The following is a 17,008-nucleotide window of genomic DNA, read 5'->3' as shown; positions in this document are numbered from 1 at the left end:
GGAGTACTTGTTTGCTTGTTTTTTGCGGGGGGAAGGGAGGGGAGGCATTATTCTCTCTATTACTCTCTAGAATAATTTAGAAGCTAAGGACCCCACCTTCAAACGAACCTTTCCTACTCTAAACAGGACCAAACTTGATAGGATGTGATAAGCTTGTACTTTCCCAATGATGTTGACTTTCCCCTGATGTCAGCTTGTGTGTGTTTGTGTAATACAAGTTTAGATGTGCTCATTAATTTTGAGACTGGCTCCAGCATCGCAGTATCAGATCTAAATTCTTTCTACACACCCTTCTCAAAATTCAGCGCTTGAATATCCTTTCCTTGAGCTTTTGTTAAACAGAGAAGTAATCTGCTTTATAGTATTACTTAGTGTCCATACAGAGTCCTAGGAACAGCACCACCCTAAAATTGCAAAAAGAAAGATTTAGGGCGATTGGGATTGACATGTATACACTGATGTGTGTAAAATTGATGACTAATAAGAAACTGCTGTATAAAAAAATAAATTTAAAAATTTAAAAGAAAAAGAAAGATTTAGCAAATCTGAATATATACTTATAACATCACTTTTATGCCTGTGATAATAGTTGAGGATCATAAGTCTGAAACAAGGTGGATAACTATTAAAAAAAAAAAAAAAAGACTACTTTGTGGTAGAGCTTAAATAACAATGGTATTTGAAACATTTCTAGATGCCCAAGACTTTCAAACAATCTCTGAACTACGCCCAGAGAGTCTTGCCCATGTTTAAGTTGTTAGTCATTGCTAGCCTTTACCCAAGAAAATCAAATACACACACATACTTTCCCAGAATTTTACTCTTAAACCTGACGACCAGGAATTACAGATATGTGTTATGAGTCAGTAGATGAACATTGTTACAAAGGATGTCTAAGAAAGCAAGCTGTAGTGTTCTTGTTTACATGTGGGGAAGTACGTGGAATGTGGAAGGTACAGGAACATAGGGAAAAGAGTTCCAAGGTCCAGTGGCCACTAAGTAGTGAAGTGAAAAGTAAGACCTCCTCAAGGACTGTACTTCTTGCTAGTCTCAATGAAACTGTGTTAGGATGGCCATCCTTTCCTGGAAACTTAAAGTAACCTGAAGGAAGAGGCAGCGGCGTCATCGCATCCAGTTGGTTAATCCCCTCTCTGTCAGTCACTTGTGTACGATCTGAATAGACTATAAATTCACGTTTCTGGAGCCAAATGGTCAAAATAGCACTTTATATTCAGTGTGAAATTCTTAAAATGAAACCCAGCTGGCAGATGGGAAGGATTCTGGGGGTGGGGGGAAATGAGGAGGGGAATATTGGGTGTGCAAGGGTTCATGATTTTCCAGAGAGCTTTTTATGCTTTGTGCAGATGCAGTAAGATTTTTAAACATCTATGATGCAGCACGAATGAATTTCTTAAACTAAAATAGTCTAATTTATAGTGTTTCATAAAAACATAAAAGCCGTCAAAGATAGTTATGCAAGCCAATCCAAAGCCTTGCCTGTAAGGATAGAGTGATTTGCTTATTTGGGGAATTCTTTTCAATTATTTCATGAGTGCTAGTTAATAAATTTTGTCTTTCAGTGCTTTAAATAAGTCCTTGGTTTAATATCCTAAATAGAGAGAGAGAACAGTTAATTCACTTTCATTTCCATCTTGTGTTGAAAACTTCCACCCATTATGTGGTACATGTTTATCTGTCCCATTTCCTTCTTTCTCCCCAGGTCGTGTAGGAACTATCCTATGTCTTGGTGATTTACAGGGTCAGTAGTCATGTCAGAACCGGGCAAACTCCATTTCCAGAACACAATGCTTTTAGTTACTGATCCAAGCCTTGCCATCCTTAGGTCATACCAGACACCAGACATCTTTACAGTTTATCAAGTCAGGTTATCCCTTCTAAAAGCACCAAAATGCAGGTCCACCTGTGACCAGGTGACTACATACTTGGTGTCTGTGACTTCGTATAAAAAGTCAGAATTCAAATGTTTCAGCAGCTGCAAGAGAATTCAACTTGCCCATGTGTTTTATGCAAACCATGTGCTGCATTTAACTTACTAAGAAGTATGCAGGTTACATGTGCTGTATGTCTGGATGAGAAGCTGGGGTCAAATAGGCAAGAATTTATTTCTCACATCCTTATTCCTCTGGAGTCACATCGTCTCTTCTTTTGGTGTGAAAGACTAGATGTCATAAACAGGCACCTAAAATTTACAAACCCTATTTGGAGGACTCTGAAGTCTAGATCCCCTTATGTTAAATGTGATGAAGACAAGGTATCAGGTAATTCATTCACTAAAAATAAATTAGTGGACACAGAGAGGTAAAAGCCATTTACATGCATCCTTTTATATTATTTTATCATTGACACTTACCTCCTAGTGAAAAATAGTCAGCACAAGCCATCATTTGTCAGACATTGGCATTATATGATTTTTGTTTTTAAATACTATGATAGAATTGCCATCTAACTGATGGAAACATCCATGTGATAAGGGTAGAAAGAAACAGATAATAATTTCAAGGTAAAATAGGACTATTGTGAAGAAGCACTAATATTGCCTATTCCCTAGAAAACTGTAAGTGTGTGATATAGTAGTCTAGGATGTGGCTAAGAGAAGGAAGGTCAGGGAAATTTTCCTGATGGGTATGCTGTATAATTCTGTTTCTGCTTCTGACTCTACAAAATGGGAATACGTTCTATTTAGAAAATATTTTACAAGTGCATTCAAAATAATGTAATGTTTCTTAAAGAACAACTTTAACTTTTTTTTTTTTTTTTTTTTTTTTTTTTTTGCGGTACGCGGGCCTCTCACTGTTGTGGCCTCTCCCGTTGTGGAGCACAGGCTCCGGACGCGCAGGCTCAGCGGCCATGGCTCACGGGCCCAACCGCTCCGCGGCATGTGGGATCCTCCCAGACCGGGGCACGAACCCGTGTCCCCTACATCAGCAGGCAGACTCTCAACCACTGCACTACCAGGGAAGCCCAGTAGCTTGTATTTCTTTTTTTTTTTTTTTTTTTTTTTTTTTTTTTTTGCGGCACGCGGGCCTCTCACTGTTGTGGCCTCTCCCGTTGCGGAGCACAGGCTCCGACACGCAGGCTCAGCGGCCATGGCTCATGGGCCCAGCCACTCCGCGGCATGTGGGATCTTCCCAGACCGGGGCACGAACCCGTGTCCCCTGCATCAGCAGGCGGACTCTCAACCACTGCACCACCAGGGAAGCCCCAGTAGCTTGTATTTCTTAATCCCATACCTGTGACGTGCCACTCCCCACTTCCCTCTCCCCACTGATAACCACTAGTTTGTTTCCTGTATCTGTGAGTGTGTTTCTGTTTTGCTACATGCATTCAATTGTATTATTTTTTAGATTTCACATATTAGTGATATCATATAGTATTTTCTTTTTCTGACTTATTTCACTAAGCATAATATTCTCTAGGTCCTTCCACACTGCTGTAAATGGAAGAATTTCATTCCTTTTTATGGCTGAATAATATTCCATTATACATGTGTACCGCATCTTTATTCATCCCTCTTGTAATGGACACTTGGGGTGCTTCCATATATTGGGAATTGTAAACAGTGGTGCTGTGAACATTGGGGTGCATGTATCTTTTCGAATTGGTGTTTTCATTTTTTCCAGATATATGTGCAGTAGTGGAATTGGTGTGTCATATGGTAGTTCTATTTTTAGTTTTTTGGGAACCTCCATGCTGCTTTCTGTAGTGGCTGCAGCAATTTACATTCCTACCAGCAGTGTACAGGGGTTCCTTTTTCTCCACATCCTCACCAACATTTGTTATGTGTGTTCAGTGTGAGGTGATATTTCATTGTTGTTTTGATTTGCATTTTCCTGATAATTAGCAATGTTGAGCAGCTTTTCATGTGCCTGTTGGCCATCTGTATGTCTTCTTTGGAGCAATGTCTGTTCAGGTCTTCCGTCCATTTATTAATCAAGTTGGGTTTTTTTTGATATTGAGTTGTGTGAGCTATTTATATATTTTAGATATCAATTCCTCATTGGTAATATCACTTGCAAATATTTTCTCCCATTCCATAGTGTTCTCTTTTCATTGTGTCCATGGTTTCCCTTGCTGTGCAAAAGCTTTTAAGTTTAATTAGGCCCTATTTGTTTATTTTTGCTTTTATTTCTTTTGCCTTAGGAGACAGATCCAAAAGAATATTGCTACAATTTCTGTCAAAGAGTGTTCTACCTATGTTTTCTTCCAGGCGTTTTATATCTTCTGGTCTCACACTTAAGTCTTTAATCCATTTTGAGTTTACTTTTATATATGATGTGAGGAAATGTTCCAATCTCATTGTTTTACATGTAGCTTTCCAGTTTTCCCAGCACCACTTTTTCAAGAGATTGTCTTTTCTCCATTGTATATTCTTGCCTCCTTTGTCATAGATTAATTGAGCATAGGTGCGTGGGTTTATTTCAGGGTTTTCTATCATATTCCATTGATTTGTGTGTCTGTTTTTTGTGCCAGTACCTTACTGTTTTGACTACTGAAGCTTTGTAGTATAGTCTGATACCTCCAGCTTTGTTCTTTTTTCTCAAGATTAGTTTGGCAATTATGGGCCTTTTATGGTTTCATATAATTTTAGAATTATTTGTTCTAGTTCTGTGAAAAATGTCATGGGTATTTTGATAAGGGTTGCGTTAAATCTGTAGATTGCTTTGGGTAATATGGCCATTTTAACAATATGAATTCTTCCTATCCAAGAGCATGGGATATCTTTCCAGTTCTTTGTACCACCTTTGATTTCCTTCATCAGTGTTTTATAGTTTTCAGAGTATAGGCTTCTCACCTCCTTGGTTAAGTTTATTCCTAGGTATTCTTTTTTTTTAAACATCTTTATTAGAGTATAATTGCTTTACAATGGTGTCTTAGTTTCTGCTTTTTAACAAAGTGAATCAGTTATACATATACACATGTCCACATACCCCTTCCCTCTTGTATCTCCCTCCCTCACACCCTCCCTATCCCACCCCTCTAGGTGGTCACAAAGCACCGAGCTGATCTCCCTGTGCTATGTGGCTGCTTCCTGCTAGCTATCTATTTTACGTTTGGTAGTGTTAGGTATTCTTTTTGATGTGACTTTAATCAGGATTTTGTTTTTTTAACTTTCTCAGGTAGTTCATTATTAGTGTATAGAAAAGCAACAGATATCTGTGTATTAATCTTGTATCCTGTGACTTTGCTGAATTCATTTATCGGTTCTAATAGTTTGGGGGTGGAGACTTTTGGGTTTTCTATATAAAGTATGGCATCTGCAGATAGTGACAGTTTTACCTCTCTCTTCTCTTCTAATTTGGATGACTTTTATTTCTTTTTCTTGTCTGATTGCTGTGACTAGGACTTCCAATACTATGTTAAATGGAAGTGGCAAGAATGGGCATCTTTGTCTTGTTCCTGAACTTAGACAAAAGGCTTTCAGCTTTTCATCGTTGAGTGTAATGTTAACTGTGGGTTTGTCATAAATGGCCTTTATTATGTTGAGATGTGTCCCTCCTCTACCCACTTTGATGAGAGTTTTTATCATGACTGGATGTTGAATTTTGTCAAATGTTTTTTCTGCTTCTTTTGAGATGATTGTGTGATTTTTATCCTTCCTTTTGCTAATGTGGTGTATCATATCAAGTGATTTGTGAATACTGAACTATTCTTGGATCCCTGGAATAAATCCAACTTGATGATGATATATGATCATTTTTACATATTGTTGGATTCACTTTGCTAATATTTTGTTGAGGATTTTTGCATCTATATTCATCAAAGATATTGGCCTGTAATTTTCCTTTTTGTAATGTTTGTCTTGTTTTGGTATCAGGGTAATGGTGGCCTCATAGAATGAATCTGTAAGTGTTCTGTCCTCTTCAATATTTGGAACAGTTTGAGAAGGATAGGTGTATTAGTTCTTTATATGTCTGGTAGAATTCCCCTGTGAAGCTATTTGGTCCTGGACTTTTGTTTGCTGGATTTTTTTTTTAAACAAATTCAATTTCATTACTAGTGATTGGTCTGCTCAAACTGTTTCTTCCTGATTAAGTCTTGGCAGGTTGTATGTTTCTAGAAATTTGTCTTTCTTCTAGGTTGTCCAATCATTGACATATAACTGTTCACAGTATTTTATTATGATTTTTTGTATCTCTGTGATATCAGTTGTTTTTTCTTCTCTTTCATTTCTTGTTTGGTTTATTTGGATCCTCTCTCTTCTTGGTGAGCCTGGCTAAATGTTTATCAATTTTATTTAGGTTTTCAAAAAAACAGCTCTTGGTTTCTTTGCCATTTCTATTGTTCTCTGATTTCTATTTTATGTGTTTCCTCTCTGATCTTTATTATTTCCTTCCTTCTGCTGACTTTGGGCTTCGTTTGTTCTTTTTTTAAATTCCTTTAGTTGATAGGTTAGGTTGCTTATTTGAGATTTTTTTTTGTTTCTTTAGTAAGGCCTACATCACTATAAACTTCAGTCTCAGAACTGCTTTTACAGCATCCCATAGATTTTGAAGTATTGTGTTTTCACTTCATTTGTTTCAAGGTATTTTCTGACTTACACTTTGATTTCTTCATTGACCCATTGACCCATTGGTATTTTAGTAGTGTGTTGTTTAGTCTCCACATGTTTGTTATTTTTTCATTTTTCTTTCTGTAATTGATTTCCAGTTTCATGCCATTCTGGTCAGAAAAAGATGCTTGATATAATTTCTGTCCTCTTCAATTTATTGGGACTTGTTTTGTGACCTAGCATGTGATCTATTCTGGAGAACGTTCCATGTGCACTTGAAAAGAATGTGTATTCTGCTGTTTTGAAATGTAATATCCTGTAGATATCTATTAAGTCCAACTGCTCTATTGTGTCATTTAAAACCATTCTTGCCTTTTTGATTTTCTGTCTGGATATTCTTTCCATCAAGGTAAATGAGGTGTTAAAGTTCCCCACTATTATTTTATTATTGTCAATTTCTCCCTTTATGTCTGTTTGTATTTGCTTTATGTATTTAGGTGCTCTTGTATTGGGTGCATATATATTCATGAGTATAATATCCTGTTCTTATATTGACCTCTTTATGCCCTCCTTTATCTTTTGTTATAGCCTTTGTTTTAAAGTCTATTTTGTCTGATATGAGTATTGCTAACCCCACTTTCTTGTCATTTCCATTGGCATGAAGTATCATTTTCCATCCCCTTACTTTCAGTTTGTGTGGGTCTTTAGCCACACAAATTAGTCTCTTGTAGGCAGCATATTGAAGAGTCATGTTTTTTAATCCAAATAGCCAGCCTATGTCTTTTGATTGTGGCATTTAGTCTATTGACATTTAAAGTAATTATTGATAAGTATGTACTTATTGCCATTTTATTACTTGTTTTCCAATTGTTTTTTTAGTTCATCTCTGTTCATTTCTTCTTTTTGTTTCTTCCTTTGTGGTTTGATGATTTCTCTAGTAGTATGCTTGTGTTCCTTTCTTTTTAGTTTCTGTGTATCTATTGTAAGTTTTTGATTTGTGATTATTGTGGGTTTATATATGTTGACCTATAACTATATCTACTTGTTTTAAACTGGCAGTCATTTAAGTTCAAACACATTTTAGAAGATCTACATTTTTATTCCCCTCCCTGACATTTTGTACATTTGATGTCATATTTCACATCTTCATGCATATCTCTTAACTGTGTATTGTAGTTATAGTTGCTTTTACAATTTTTTGTCTTTTAGTTTTCATACTGGCTTAAATGGTTGATCCTCAGTCCTTACTATATATTTGCCTTTCCTAGTGGAATTTTCCCTTTCCTATATTCTTCCTTCTTTTCCACTTAGAGAAGACCCTTTAACATTTCTTTTAGGGAAGGTTAGTATTGATGAACTCTTAGTTTTTTGGTTTTTTGGTCTGTTTGTTTGTTTGTTTTTTGTCTGAGAAGTTCTTTATCTCTCCTTGTGTTGTAAATGATAATCTTGCTGGGTAGAATATCCTAAGTTGCAAGTTTTTCCCTTTCAGCACTTTGAATATACCATACCACTCCCTTCTGGCCTACAAAGTTTCTACAGAGAAATCAACTGATACCCTTATGGGGGTTCCCTTGTAAATGACTCTTTTTCTCTTGCTGCTTTTAGAATTCTCTATCTTTAAATTTTTCTATTTTAATTATGGTATGCCTTGGTGTGGGTTTGTTTGGATTCATCTTGTTTGGGACCCTTTCTGCTTCCTGTAGGTGGGTATCTTTTTCTTTCTTGAGGTTTGGGAAGTTTTCAGCCATAATTTCCTCAGTTACATTTTTGATCCCATTCTCTCTCTTCTTCTTCTGTGATCCCTGTAATGCAAATGTTGATATGCTTAATGTTATCCCAGAGATCTCTTAAATTGCTTTCATATTTTAAAATTTGTGTTTCTTTTTGCTGTTCTAATTGGGTGATTTCCATTATTCTGTCTTCCAGATCATTTATGTGTTCTTCTGTATCAGTCTACTGTTCATTCCTTCTATTGTGTTTTTTATTTCAGCTACTGAATTCTTCATTTCTGAATGGGTCTTGTTTATATTTTATAGTTCTTTGTTAAAGTGTTCACTGTATACATCAATTCTTTTCCCTAATTCAGTTAACATTTTTTATTACCAATGCTTTGAATTCTTTATCTGGTAAATTGTTTATTTCTGTTTTATTTTTTTTTTCAGGGGTTCTCTCTTGCTCTATCAATTGAGTAGTTCCTCTGCCTTTTCATTTTGCATAACTTTCTCTGTCTCTATGAATTTAGGTGAAACAGTTACCTATTGCATTCTTGAAGGGGTGTTCTTATGTGGGAGCATCTCTATGCCAATTACATGTGCCCAGTGCCTTTGATGGGAGAGCTGGATTTGACATGGAGGCAAGTCATGTGTTTCCTCAGGGTGTGCTGGCAGCTGTCACCTTGGTACGGGGTGAAACTAGAGACAGAGGGGCTAGAGTTGGTGCCAGGTATGAGGCAAGACTTCCCCTCTGCTCAGTGGCCATCATCACCCTACAGGGCCAGGGTTTGATCCCAGGTTGCTGTAACAGAAGCCCTGAGTTTCACGCTCAAGCTGGTTCTGTTTCCTTTAAGCGTATGTATTTTCCTTCTCCCCACACTGGGACCTTTGCCGCAGAGGAGGGGAGTACTGAAGCAAGTGGAGCCCGTACGGGCCCTTGACTCACGTCAGCTGCAGGCAGAAGTCTGATGCACTGCCTATGCAGGCACTGGCAGCTCCGCTCAGATGCAGCCTCAGGTACAAGTTCCCTGTGTTCCTCACAGCCAACCACTCCCCCCAGCCTCCGCTGTCCAGGCCCTGTTGTGGGGTTGCAGGTGGGGCCCACATGGACTCTCAGCCCTGTATAGGGGAGTGAGCTGTGGTGGAGTGGCCATCAGATATCTAGGCGGCTTCTGAGACACTGCTCGAGTAAGTGCCAACAATGACCACTGCCACACCACCCAGGGTCCACCCCAGACCCAGATGCCTCTGCATAACAAGGTTGAGTCTTTTCTCCAGTGTTGGCCATCCCAGATTCAGTGCCACACTGTGACATGGAGCGATCGGGGCCAGAGTTGGCTCAGCTTGACCTGGGGCTCACAGCAAGGTAGTTGTGGGAAAGCCAGTATCCTAGAGCAGACTTCTCTCTGCCCTGCCCCAGGGGCAAGCCAGCCTGCACACGTTTCTCAGGAGTGGAGTTTAGGCTTCTCACAGCCCTTCTGTTAGTCTCAGTGGTCCTCAAAAAGCCAAGTGGACTTGTCTCCCCTGCATAGGACCCCAGGGCACCCAATATGGCTCACTCCCCAGGGCAGGTGTCCACTCATGTAATCTTTTTTTCCTCTGAGTTCCCTCCCAGAGGCACAGGTCCCAACCCAATTGCTTTCCTTCCTTTTCTACCCAATTACGTGTATATCATTCTTACAGCCTTAGTTGTACAGAGTCCTTCTGTCAGTTTCTGGTTAGTTTTCAGTAAGAATTGTGCCACATGTAGATATATTTTTGACGTGTTCATGGGGGGAGATGAACTCTACGACCTCTTACTGCACCATCTTGATCCAAACCCTCAATGTTTATTATTTTTTAAGGATACTGTATTTAATAATGAGGTATCCAGTTTTAACTATAATTTGCTTTCACAGATAAGACTGTTTCCACAGGAGACTGCAGGGGTGTGGATGTGTGTGAGTATGGATTTGACTATTTTAATTTTATTTATTTATACTCTACTTTCTTTCACAAGAGAATCTGAGGTGATAGACTCTAATATTGATGCTGACAGTGGATATGATTTTATGTAACACTCTTCACTCAGACTGAAATGGGTGTTAATGACTTCCTCTCTGAGAAGGTTTTTGATTCAGACGGAATAAAAAGTGCGATTTGAAATGTACAGTGAGAAGCCCCCGTATCTGGCCTGATCTGAACTGATCGTTGAACAGTTAGAATTGGTTAACGTGTCTTGGCATTAAAAAGTAAAATGTATACATACCCTAAATAATTTATTTTAACTTAAAACATACAGATGGCACTCATCGTTTGATATTGGGCCAAGGTCTTTTCTCTGAGTATGTGGCCACTAATTAGAGTTCTGTATCATATTTCTTGCATGCAACACAGCCATTACCTATGATTTTCAGCTCCTGTTTCTTTAAAGGAAAGCCATAGTTAAAGACACTTGGGGAGCCATCTTCTCCTTCTCCTCCCAATTCTTTAGAGTCATCTTACCTAAGTCTAATTCCACAGCAGTTTGTTTTTAGTGACGTATTTTTATAGATTTCTTTGAACCGATCCCATTTAGTTTTTCATAGAAATAAAAATTCTCTTTTCTAGTTCATATTTCATTCATTGGTATCACATTTAATAACATTACTTAATGATAATAGCAAATCTGATTGCCTTGATGAGAATTATGGACAGCTCAGGAGCAAAAATGAGCAGACAGGCCAGAGAGCAGTCTACCGGTCAAGAACATCAAGGGTGTAGCTGGTGCTATATCGGCCAGGTGTGGACGTTCACTGTGTAGATAGCATTAATCTTTGTCTTGTATCGGTGGGATGAAGAGTCGGCTAATCCTAGACAATTAAGTGGAAGTTAATCAAGAGAGTTTTCAATTGTAATTATATGAAATTTTGTTTTGAAACCAGCTAGATATTCGTCTTCATCTGTGACTGCTTGATTTTTAACTCCTATTACACCATCAGTCCCTCTTTTGGATCAGTTATGTGGCAGATGTTATTATTGCTGTCCTGCCTTCTTTTTTGTCATGGCACTTATTTTTACCTGACTTTACTTAGCTCCTTACATTTTCACTTGGTATCTGTCAGTTCCTTCCACTGCTGAGTAAGCTCCATGAGGTCTGGGACTTGTACTGTGCACCTTTCTATCCCCAGAACTCAAAACAGTGAATATGTAGAATGAGAGAAATGTGGCTGCTTCCTTTCAGCCCTTGTTTTAGGCCAATCTGATGCTCTCACTTGTCCCCAAGATCTAGTGGTTTCTACTTTGAACAAGAAGGAAGGACAGAGAGTACGTACCGTGGACCTTTGATGCTCCTCCCTGGGGAGCTTTCCAATCCAGTTGCTACATCTCCTGATTCCAGGGAGGGAGCCTGATGGTTCATGCTGATAAACCATTGATTGAATCATTAACAGGTCTTTTGTTCTTTGATTTTTGCCTTAAAAATGTCAGTTCAGAGTAGTGTTTTTCCACCTCAGCATTATTGACGTTTGGGGATAGATAGCTCTTTGTTGGGGGGAAGGGGAAGCTGTCCTGTGCACTGTAGGATGTTTGGTAGCATCCCTGGCTGTTACCTACTAGATGCCCGTAGCAACTACTCCCTTTGCCCACCCCACCCATAGTTGGGTGAGATGCCAACTATGCCATCTCAAGATGTTGCCAAATTTCTCCTGGGGGGCGGGAGCCACAGGGCATAGTCACCTTGCCTCTTCTACCCTGTGGAGAGCTCAACTAGGACCCAAGTCCACACTAACAATGCTGTGGTAAATCCAGTCAATGGCTTTTGAACCTTCATTTCTGGTGTTCTCTTTATGTCTGATTGTAATGTTCTCCAGACTTGTCTTTCACAGGCTTTATTCCGAGTTCAACTAGTCCTGTGTGGGGTTTTTTGGCTAAAATTCCTCAGGACAGATTACCACTCAGCTTGCCTTTCCTCGGGCCGCCTGCAAGCCTCTTTCCAAGCTCATACTTCTCAGTTGCCAGGATATTAGGCTCCTGACTATACTGCCAGCAGGAAGAGAAATTTTCTCCCCGTGACTAACAACATGGCCATTTGTTACCTGTTCCCCTTGCTCAGATATGTGATGGAGGGAGCTGCCAGCTCTTTCTGCCTTTCCCCCCATCTCTCCACGCCTTCCTCTTTTTCCTTTTCCTCCCAGTGTTCCCATGGTGGCTCCTTGCTGGAGCCAGAGGACAGACTGCTGACAGGAACATCCCTTGAATATCTCTGCATCTGGACAGGGCCATTGGCACCCTGCATGGGTGGCTGAGCAATGCGTGGCTTGCTGTATTTGTCTGTCTCCTGCTTAAGGCCCAAGAATTTGAATCTGCTCCAACATCTAAATGTTGCCGTTGTTAGGACAGCACGCTGCCGTAGTACCACAGGGCCAATATTAAACATGTTTACTTGGGTTCCATATATTAAGATTTTGATTTGTTACTACTGCTGTTGCTTTCTGATGCCTCACAACTGTGACATTGAGATAGGGGACATATAGTCCATTATAAAAGCCAAATAAACTAGAATATATAAACTATATTTGAAAGATTTTTGTATCTTTAACCATTGTAAATATAAATATATTTTTCCTAATGTTTTGTTGAGTCAGAGAATCCTTTGAGTTGGCCAACTGATAGTGGTTTGGTGAAGCACATTAAGGGTACCAATATTGAATAAGCAGGAGGAAGAGTTACACCCTGCAAAAATGAAGCATGTCCTCCCGGTTGTCTGATCATTGACTGAGGTGTATTTAAGGTATGCAGCCTTCTATAACAGGAAAAACCGAGTATAAGGCATGGCCAGAAACCAATTTTAAAATATACAAGAGTTTTTGAAGGCAAATTCGAAGTGTGAAATAATATAGTGATTGTCATTCATGTGTCAGCTAACATCAAGTTCCCTCAACTGTTTTAGTAAAGTTAAGTCTCTGGGGGATGAAATTTGATGTTCACTCGGAGGCACATGTTGGATTTGAAATATACCAGGCTTGGGGTCTTCTTTCTCTCATGCCATTTTGCAGAATCGTAGGCTTTGGTGGAAAACAGTGCATTTCCGTAACACAAAAGCATAAATTCTCAGATTGGTAGGTCCTCGGGGCACATCTGCCAGTCCCCGTCTAAGTGTGTAGCAAAGCAGAAGAGGAATAATCTAATTGGGTTGATCCATTTCAATTACTGAGGCAGACACAATTGTTGGTAATGGATGAGTTGTTTGTCGTTGTTTTTTTTTTCCAATACCTCTTAACCTCGTAAACTATGGAATTCATATCTTCAACATGCACTTTACAGTAGCAAGATATCTACCCCTCTTCCCACCCACTCAGCCATTTCAATATGCACAGTTAATGAGTATTAAGTTTAAAAAATAACCTTAAAAGAATCAATTTCATGGTGAATGCACCTAGTTAAGCAAGCCATTTAAACAACATTTTACTCGTGTGTAGCAGACCATTTTATAAGTTACTGATAGCTTTACAAGCCTGTGTTTCAGACAAGCTAATTGGCTGTCTCTGATGTGCTTGGGGCTTTCACTCATTAACTCTCCTTCCTGTCTAGTACATACTTGACTAGCTCTCATACATATAGGTAGGACTTTTTTAACAACCATATTCACTTGCCAGGAGAAAAGTTTTCATAGATAGATTCCTTCCTACTTCTGATATTTGCCTTCTTGAAATAAAAATAAATCATAATTGAGTATTATCCCAAACATGGAAGATACAGAATCAAGTATAACACCCTAAAAATGCTTGGTATCCAAAATGAATGTCGTTTTGAAAGAATGGAATAAAGGGAGGAGAGAAGAGAAAAAAGAAAAAGTGGTGAGCTGTTGGAAGCTGGCTGCCTCTGTAATTAATGGCTATGTTACAGATGTTGTTGAAAAGGCCGATGCCTGCACCTGCATGCAAAGACAAGGGTACTGGTGCTTCTCTTTTTGCATGTGTCAATGCTTTCCATTCTCTGAGATAAGAATTAGTTGCTTTATTTGAACACAGGTTAAAGGAATAGCTCAAAACGTAAGTGTCCTATGGGTCTTGAGATTTCTTGAGTGGTTCTGTTTTCCATGATAGGCTGTTTACTTTTCTGTTTACAAAACAATTCACTGCAGCTGCCTGTTTGCATATGTATATAATAGAGTTTAAATCAGCTAGGCCTATAGTTTCAAAACTGTTCATGAAATCCCACCTCCTATATGAAACCTTGGCCTAATGAATTGTGAAGAGTGGTAACTTCTCTCCAATATTCTGTTTCTCTCCTTTACTAACATTTTAATATGGGATGAAATATACTACATATTGTGTTGCCTTTTCATTATAGTTTCATTGTACTGGATACATTAGAGAATGCAAAATAATTTTTTCATTGTTTGTGCCTTCAAGGAACTGAGGAGTCATACATATGAAAAAAATTAGAGAATAATTATCCCAAATCTGTGTTATTTTAGTAAAACTAGAAGATCCTAGTGAATCTGGGTGAAAATGGAGTTCACCTTAGACTTGTGGGGGTGCTTCATCCCCGATGAGTCTGGCTATCTTAACCCATTCATTTATATAATAACTATTGATAATGTCTGTTTTAAAGAGAAAGTAATGGCTCACATAAATGAATTCATAATTGCCAAAAAGTAGAAGCAGCTCAAATGTCCATCAACTGATGGACCTGGAATAAACAAAATACAGCCTATCCATAGAATATAACATTATTCAGCCATAAAAAGGAATGAAGTACTGGTACATGCTGCATATGGTGAACCTTGAAAACATTATGCTGAGTGAAAGAAAGCAGGCACAATTTAATTTAAAATGTGTAAGCAATCAGAATTGGCCTCCTATGTGGAGAGGTATGAGTGTTTACTCAAACTTGTAAATAGTATTAGACTATCTCAGAACTTGAGAGGCATTGAATATATAAATTTAATGGAAGAAATTTTTAAGTATTCTTACTAGAAAATAAATAATTCCTAACTACTTCAGGATGTTTTGATTCTTAAGACAGTCTAAGAAAGTTGAATATATTAAATTTATAAATGGAGTTTTGAAATGTTTAAAGTGGTTAACTTAATTAAGTTTTTAAATGGACCTAAATAATATTCAGCCCCCTGAATGTATTTGTTAAAACTTAACAGATGTATAAATAGAGTATTAGGATTTTTAAGCTGAATATAATAGTTAGAGGAAAAACTAGGTTTCAGATACTATAAATTTAATAAATTGTATATCCCTTTTAAAACTGCAAAGTAACAATAACTGGTATTTCTGCGCACTAAAAGCCATCCTTAAGGACACCAAAACCCTCAAACTGACAGGTTACCCCGTACCCTGGAGTCCCTGTGGCCTTTAGGAAGTCTCCACATGAAAGAAACCCAGGCTGAACACAGAGAAGAAAAAAATAGGGCTTTGCTGAGAGATGTCCCTTCTGCCTGCTAGACCACAACTGAGAACATCTGAAATTATAAGTGGGGCCTGGCCAGGTTGAAAAGCCAACTTCTCTGTCCCCCTGAAGTGTGAGGTAGAGCGGAGAGGAAGAGGGCTGGCGAGCCAGGTCACACGGAGGCCCCTGCCAGGGCTTCTTGTGCCTCTGCTGGACAAAGCACGAAGCTGCAGGATGTGGTAGGCCAGGGCTTGGGAACTTTTTTTCTCTGAGGGGCCGGATAGTAACTCTTCTAGGCTTTGCAGGACACGCTGTCTCTGTGGCAATGACTCAGTTTCGCCATTGTAGCATGAAAGCAGCCATAAATAAGTGAATAAGCGTGACTAGGTTCCAATAAAACTTTATTTACGGGGAATTCATAGTGGCGTGGTGCGGAGGAGGGAACCAACAGCGGCTACTGTGACTAAGGTCACTTCGACTTTGCAAAGTTTCTTCTATAACATTAAGGCTTCCCCTTGAGGTGATAGGAGGACATCTGCTGGGTCTTCAAAGATGTTGCTTTGCACCTGTGGATGGAGGCATCTGGGGTGGGAAGCAGGAGCTGGAGCCAGGGCCCATGTGCAGGCACCCCTGCAGGCTGCAGCGGGCCGGGTGGAATCACTGGAGTAGAGGAGGGTGCCAATGGGGAGACTGGGTCTATTTCACTGCCCCCTGAAAACAGGAAGCATCCCTACCTAAGTCTGTGCTTTTCACAGTGATTGTCTGCTAAGCAAGGTTTGGGGCTAAGAGAATGAACCCACCCACACACACCCAGGTATATCAAAAAGAGAAAATAGGTGCATTGATCATTTGTTCTGTAATTCCAGATTAGCAAATGAAGCAAAAATAGGAGTGCTTTTCAGATCCTAAAGCTCACCAGCAAAGCAAATGGGGTCATTTTATTTGGCTCTTCTGGGGCAGGCTAAATCCTCCCGTGCAGTGGAAGCCTAGGTTTCTGTATAATTATTGTCACAACATATAGCGTTCTAGACGCGTCAGAGGTCACTGCCTGGGCAGAAAGACTCCTAATAAGGGTGAGGCTCAATCCCAGGTCATAACCTGCAATCATTTGTCTGGTTTTTAATTATTCCAAGGTCAGACAGGCTGCCCTCCACTTAAGAAACAAGCTGTCTTATCAGAACTGCACTTTTATATTACACTTTTATATTACTACTTTTATATTGAAAGCAGGCGTCCATTATAAATACACATCCCAAAGTAATACTACGTATGGCTTAACATCAAGGTGCCATTTTCTGGTCCCTATTAGTACTCAGTGAAAAGGTAATATCTACTCTGTGTTGTCATGTCTTTGTAACTGTGGCAAATTGGGTTTACTTGTATTATTTACTTCTGCCTTTAATGACATATTTAGTACCTT

At 39.1% G+C, this 17,008-nt stretch overlaps 1 protein-coding gene across 5 annotated transcripts in view; it reads left to right on the top strand.

The window, feature by feature from the left end:
* The window catches only part of ARL15 (ARF like GTPase 15), a 409,746-nt gene that overhangs the window by 377,466 nt on the left and 15,272 nt on the right, over window positions 1-17,008 (top strand). For 2 of the 5 annotated variants that reach the window (XM_073802108.1, XM_073802107.1), the window contains exon 7: window positions 10,122-10,163. The exons of 1 other annotated variant lie outside the window; for it this stretch is intronic. In XM_073802108.1, the coding sequence (XP_073658209.1) occupies window positions 10,122-10,163 (42 nt within the window). Of the gene's footprint in view, window positions 1-9,120; window positions 9,241-10,121; window positions 10,166-17,008 lie in introns of those variants that run through there. 2 more of the 5 variants (XR_012330672.1, XM_073802112.1) reach the window with 2 other exon arrangements.

This window comes from Tursiops truncatus, chromosome 3, assembly GCF_011762595.2.
Source record: "Tursiops truncatus isolate mTurTru1 chromosome 3, mTurTru1.mat.Y, whole genome shotgun sequence".
In the NCBI taxonomy this organism is placed as follows: Eukaryota; Metazoa; Chordata; class Mammalia; order Artiodactyla; family Delphinidae; genus Tursiops; species Tursiops truncatus.
Note: the sequence above shows the minus strand (reverse complement) of the source record. Positions and strands in the feature narration are given on the sequence as shown.